Consider the following 6,076-nt stretch of genomic DNA (forward strand, 5'->3'; position numbering starts at 1 on the left):
TATTAAATGCATCTTTTTTCAACGTATTAGTATACAATATCGCTATGACCAGACGCATAAAAGTTATCGATGACTTTAATTTTCAATCAACCTATTATTTCTTGCTTTCTTCTTCCAGAGCAAATATAACAAAGCGAGTGGAATTTAGCTTTCTGATACCGAAAATCCAAAACCGCTTTTTGAAAATAAAACTCACCTAATTTTTCGCCACTTAGAGACCATGTTGTAAATCATATTTTGAGAGTAAGAAAAGAATTGCTGAGAAAATTTTGGCAGGCAGAGAAGAAAAATGTGTATGATGCCAAGAAATAGGCATATAATTTGAAATACTTGATGCGAAGAGAAATAGAGGAATCCAACAACTGAAATTGGTTTGTGATGAATTTGAAAAACGAAAAATGTTTAAAGAGAAAGAAGTTGTTGGTGGTATAGTAAATAAGCACTAACTTTGATTGCTGATGCATATCTTGATTAAGTCCTGCAAGAGCTTGTCTGGAATATCTTGTTCACTGGCCTACATTGGCTCATGTTGAGTGTCATTTGTTTTTATTATTATACATCTTTGTGGTCCCATTCTCTTCTATATATCCTTTCCCACATTACAGTAAAGCAACGACGATATGTACAAAATACAATCAACTACAGTAAGTGCTAGTATTATACAAATGAAAAAAAAAATGTTTCTATATTATAATATGAACATACATCTCTCTCTCTCTAAATATCACATAGTCACTCATACATACAGAAACAGACACATTGCTACTCCAGCTTTTCTCTTGCCTCCTTGCCTCACAGCCTGTCAAGCCTGAATTATTAAACTCATGATTACAGTTTTAAATTTGAGCTGTTATTGCTTTGTTGTTTCTTAGTAAAGGGTTGAATGGTTCTCATATGCCAAGAGATTTGATGCTGTCAATGAGCTTTCTTCTGATTCCCCAGGTGCTGCACTCTTTGGATTGATCCGTCCTTTGCCTTGGGAATGTTACAATTGGCCCTTTCTAATGTTACAATTCCTCTTACTTCTAAGCCTCATTCATGGCTATAAAGGCTGCCATCAGAGAACAACATGTTCAATGACCTTCATCACAGAAAGCTGCTATTTTGGTACTTCTTATTACAGGTACAGCTTCTGGACAGCACCACACAGATATGTTTCCACTAACTTGAATTAGGTACAAAATCCTAACGAGTTTAGTTATTCATATTTTCTTCATGTGTTATCTCCAAAGATGGTGGGAGAAGGTCTCGTGTTGCAGTTCTGCCTTCTGAGATTCAATGAGTATTTATTTCTTTTTGTTAGTTTGAAATTTGTAATTTCCATGGAAGTGATTTCAATTATCCAACCCTGGTGGTACATCAAAAGTTTCCAGAATAACTTAAAAAGGAAAATAAGTTGACTACTTTGCACATGTCAGTCTGTGTGATCTTTGAGTTTTAGTGAGTTCTTTCTAGTTCCTATTTACTTTAGCTTCACTGTGTATAAAGTTTGGTTGCTGTCTTCAGAATAGCTGAAAAGAGGGTAGCTTTAAAAGAAACAAGGATAAGTGGACACTTTTGTGAGGCCAGTATATCTAGGAGTAGGGGATGAAAACCACTGTTATAGACCTTATAGTGATGCTTTCATCATACAATCACAGACCCACATATTAGTTGGTTTCACTGTTGCCTTGTTCATGTTACACGCTGCATCAGTGTCCCAGCAATGTTTGATTGCACGTTTGAACATTTCAATGCATAATTCTCTTGGTCCCCTCTCTCTCTCTCTCTCTCTCTCTCTCTCTCTCTCCACTTTTGGTTGCTAAAGTGAGAGTCCCTATTTTGACAAATTATCTCACAACATAAACCAGAATCTTCCCTATATATTGCCTGCATTTGTGCACCAAAAAGGGCAGTGACAGAATCTTTCAGGATAATGTCAGCTTATCATGACTGGGAAATCCTATTGAACTTTCACTTCAATTTCTTGCCATGTGTCAGGTATGGTTGCCTACAAATGTGGGTTTCAACAAGTCCAAAATTCTGAGTTTGCAGTTTCAACCAACCTTTGCCGTTTAGATATTAAATTAAATTCTCCAACCTCGGCATAATTGAATTTTGTCCCCACCTTCACATTTTAGCTCGAGAGATCGTAAGCGCATTGCTTAGCCTAAAAAGCAGAGAAAGGAACAAGACATGTTTTATTCGTTATTACTTCTCTCAAGGATTTTCTCATTAAAAGGAAATTTTCTAATTTGTTGACTTTGAGGCATAAGGTGTGATAGAAGAAAATTGGAAAAAAATAAACTTTTTTTTCTTTTTTCAGGCATGGGAACCAAAATTGAATATTCCATAAATCTTCTAGCAACCATAGTAGACAGCACCAACTTAGCTGTGGGTGGAGTGGATGTCTGGGAGAATTATCAGAACAAGAATCAGAGGACTGGAATCAGAAAACTGCAAGGTCCCATGGATAGGATGCTTGACAGAAACAGTGTAGAGTCCATCAAAAAGACAATGCAGATGCATGAGGACATCTTCAAACACCAGGTATTCTGATGATGTTGTATGATTGAACTTTTCATCTTAACAAATACAAAATTCATGTTGCGACATAGTTGCATAGGCTTGAATTCAAGAGCATTAGAGATTGAAGCAGAGTGACTTTCCATTTCAGTGGCCTTTCTTTTTCTTTATCTTTGGAGGCCGCAGCGCTGCATTTTGACTGTAAAATGACAATAAAATGATACTGCTTTGAAAATCAGTGTGTGATGAGGTCCTTCTTCCATGACATCTTGTCTATCATCAATTGTCATTACTCTGAAACTTCATTTATTATTTATTACAAATTCCAATAACCTAGTATATGTAAAAGTGAAATATTAGTACCAATCCTGTTGAAAGGGCATGATGAGTTGAATCTCTTACTTGTTGAAAATTATGAGAATTTGGAATTTGCAGGTAAGAGAGCTACACCGGGTATACAGTGTGCAAAAGATGTTGATGGATGAGCTCAAAAACGAAAGCAGACAACAGAGATTTTGGAAGCACAGGAATGAGATAGATGCAAGCCATCCACATCTCATTAAACCGCAACATCAAACGACACAGATGTCACAGAAGCCTGATTTCGGTGTTGAAAATTTGAGAGAGGATGTTCGGTCAAGAGAAAATGTTAGAAGCTGGTCAGACAGCATAAAGATGCAAAAGGGTTTTGACCTTGAAAGGCCTGCAGAGGAGGACATTTTTTCTCAAGGGCGTGGCTTTGATGAAGGTGAGGCAGGGCCTAGCTCCCACACTGCAGCATTTCAGAGTTGTAAAATAAGTACTAGTGGCTATGGTGAAGACATGGAAGTGGATTTGACACTAAGTATAGGAGGTAGTCAAGTTAACAAGAGTTCTCAATTACCTCAATTAGCATGCTCAAACTCAACCAGTGGGAAAACTAGGAAGCTGAATTCATCTGCCTCCTTCAAATCAGATAGAACAGGAGAATACAGTGACCCCACCACTCCAATCAGTAGCACCACTGTGACATTTACTCGGGAAGGAAAGGGGCCACATTGGCTTTCTCAAGGTCTAAAGCTTAAATAGCACTATAACTTGTTTGGATCCTTTCAACCATACATGGACCACCGAATTTATATGGTTCATGCATTCAGATTCCTAGATTACTTTCTACTTTATTCCAATAATAAACAGATAGCTTATACACCCACTTCTCAGTGCCCTTTTGTATAGAGATAGCAGCTAATTTTCAGTGCTTCTAAAACTATTTTCGTTCTCAACATTCTAACCGAACTATCCTATTGTAAATGCTGAAGTTCATACCACTGGATGCACCGAGTATTTAAGTATAGCATAATATGCATTCTCAATATACTGATAAACTCAAAAAAGGATACAATAATTATGAGCATCACATGACAGTCACATAATCAATGCCCATGATTCTTTCTCTTTCAAACAGAGCAGTCTCCATATGCAGTTGGATTCATGATTTTGTCTGCTCAGAAGTTGTATCTTACGAAAGATAGCGTGATTCTAATGTCTGTATCAGGTAGAAGCTGTCTTAGTAGTGGTTTGATCTGGGTATCGGAGTGCTTATGAAATTACAACAGTAAGTAAGAAGAAATTAAAAGTGCACACCCTTTTTCTTGTAAACATGCAACCTTTTTTGTTTGTATATGTAATACCCAAAAAATCGCTGAAATTATTGTCATAAATAAAAAAGCAACAGAGCTTGGTGGTGAAAGATTTTGGTAGAAATAATACTAGAGCAAGTTCGCATGATGATAAAGTAAGTTTCACATTAGAAGAGAATAGACGAAGTAGGGAGTTCTTGAGTGAAATGAACCATAGATTTCCATTACAATGAAATTTGTGCAGTGTCTGTGTGTTCTTGGATGATACTTTTGATATTTCAATTTATCCATCAAAACTAAAAAGATTTTTTGAAGTTTACTTTGATGCTCAAAAACTAAGGTATGTGGGGTGAAAAAATTGTGATGCGTAGTGGGTAGGTTGTGGTCTTCAGCATCTATGGGCCCTTCAAACGACATGCTCCATGCAATGAATGGAAAACGTTTCCCGTACCGATGTGGGGTCAGACGGAGGTATGGCACTTTAAGCGCCCACTATAATTTTGTGCACTTTGGTATTTTTTAAAGAACATAATTATATTATTAATTTTATCTTTCTAACTCAAATTACTATTTTTATTTATCCATTCATTATGTGGGAGTTAGAAACACTAACTCTTAATAAGATGAGGTTGATAAACTTTTAACTCATTCAAATATATTGAAATATTAGTGTTATAAATATTAGAAATTTAGATCAGAATTATATTTTTATGTAAATACTTACAAAAAAATCATGAAAAAAAGTAAGAAATACGGATTGCGTTTCCATCACTATTAGATCGTTTTACTAACTAGAATGAGTTTGTTTTATGAAAAAAAAAAATATATCTTTGAATCGATACTTGATCTTAAGAATTAAAGTTGGGATCATATATTGAATTATTGCGGACCACATCAATTATTTCATAGCATAAATCAATTGTTGACTTTAACATTTAAATTGTTACATTTTTAAGTAAAAGAAATTGTAGTCTAATATTAATTAATGGTTATAACTTTTATAAACACTTGATTTTAACAACATCTTGATTAATTATTATAGCTTTTATAAACACTATCTTAACAACATTATGATAGAACTTTCTCAAACTTGAATTTAATTATTTATTTTTCTTAATTTTACGAAGCTTTACCTTTCCTTATTTTTGTGATAACTGTTTAAAAGTATTGAATTTAACTAATTTGTCTGGATAAGATCATATTCCTATATTTTCCTTGTTTACAGGGGAAATCCAATTTTAAAACCAATGATAGGTCTTAAGAATTAAGTCTAAATTATACTGAGAAAAAAACTGAATTTAATTATTTCATTGTTCTGATCATTATTTATTTTCTAAATTAATTTTAGTAACAGTGTAATCTAATCTTATTTTCCAACTAAGACCTCTCATTTTTATTACACTATTTTACAATAATTTCATAAAAGAAATGAATTTTATTAATAATCTCACCTTAATTTTACTTTCATGTAAAGTCATTTGACAAATATTTTCAATTCGTGTGATTATTGATTGACCATCTTGTAATATGTAACGAAGGGTGAAGAATACACCCTTAGTTGATTTAACTGATCCGAACAATATTTCACATGGACTGCGGTTTGGACGTAGACATTGTTCTTTGCATTTCGTATCTTCTTGACTGCTCATTTTTGTAATAAGACAAATTACTTCTTTAGTTGCTTCTTTTTATAGAAAATATAGGATTTATTATATGATCCATTGTTGAAAATTTTTACTTAATATATATTTTTATTTAAATTAAATTTTAAGAAATATGTCTGTTTTTAAAAATATCTTTTAATTTTAAAAATTAGTTATTATTTTAGAATTAGGAAGTATTTTATATTCTTATACTATGTTACATCTTATTATATACAGATAGAGTATATGAGTAAAATAAAATAACAAGTTTCTCCATCTAACATATCTATTTTATCAATCCTATAATAT

General features: G+C 33.5%; 1 protein-coding gene across 3 annotated transcripts; it reads left to right on the forward strand.

Annotated features, from left to right (window-relative positions):
- The first annotated feature begins 638 nt into the window (after positions 1-638).
- On the forward strand, positions 639-3,767 carry LOC114179444 (ras guanine nucleotide exchange factor Q-like protein). 3 transcript variants are annotated; one of them, XM_028065785.2, is made up of 4 exons: positions 639-1,123; positions 1,233-1,282; positions 2,306-2,529; positions 2,941-3,767. In XM_028065785.2, the coding sequence occupies exons 2-4, from the start codon at positions 1,279-1,281 to the stop codon at positions 3,571-3,573; spliced, it is 861 nt and encodes a 286-aa protein (XP_027921586.1). In that variant the 5' UTR covers positions 639-1,123; positions 1,233-1,278; the 3' UTR covers positions 3,574-3,767. The 3 variants fall into 3 exon arrangements, with proteins under 3 accessions (XP_027921586.1, XP_027921588.1, XP_027921587.1); XM_028065787.2 differs by lacking the exon at positions 1,233-1,282 and having other exon boundaries at positions 640-1,175; XM_028065786.2 differs by lacking the exon at positions 1,233-1,282 and having other exon boundaries at positions 641-1,123.
- The last annotated feature ends 2,309 nt before the right edge of the window (positions 3,768-6,076 follow it).

This window comes from Vigna unguiculata, chromosome 3 (genome assembly GCF_037176805.1).
Source record: "Vigna unguiculata cultivar grain cowpea cultivar isolate G323 ecotype 2 chromosome 3, ASM3717680v1, whole genome shotgun sequence".
Taxonomy (NCBI): Eukaryota; Viridiplantae; Streptophyta; class Magnoliopsida; order Fabales; family Fabaceae; genus Vigna; species Vigna unguiculata.

What these genes read in the sequence shown, in the direction of transcription:
- LOC114179444 (XM_028065785.2), top strand. An exon ending in AGGACATCTTCAAACACCAG is followed by an intron (nt 2,530 to 2,940) that starts GTATTCTGATGA and finishes TGGAATTTGCAG; the next exon opens with GTAAGAGAGCTACACCGGGT.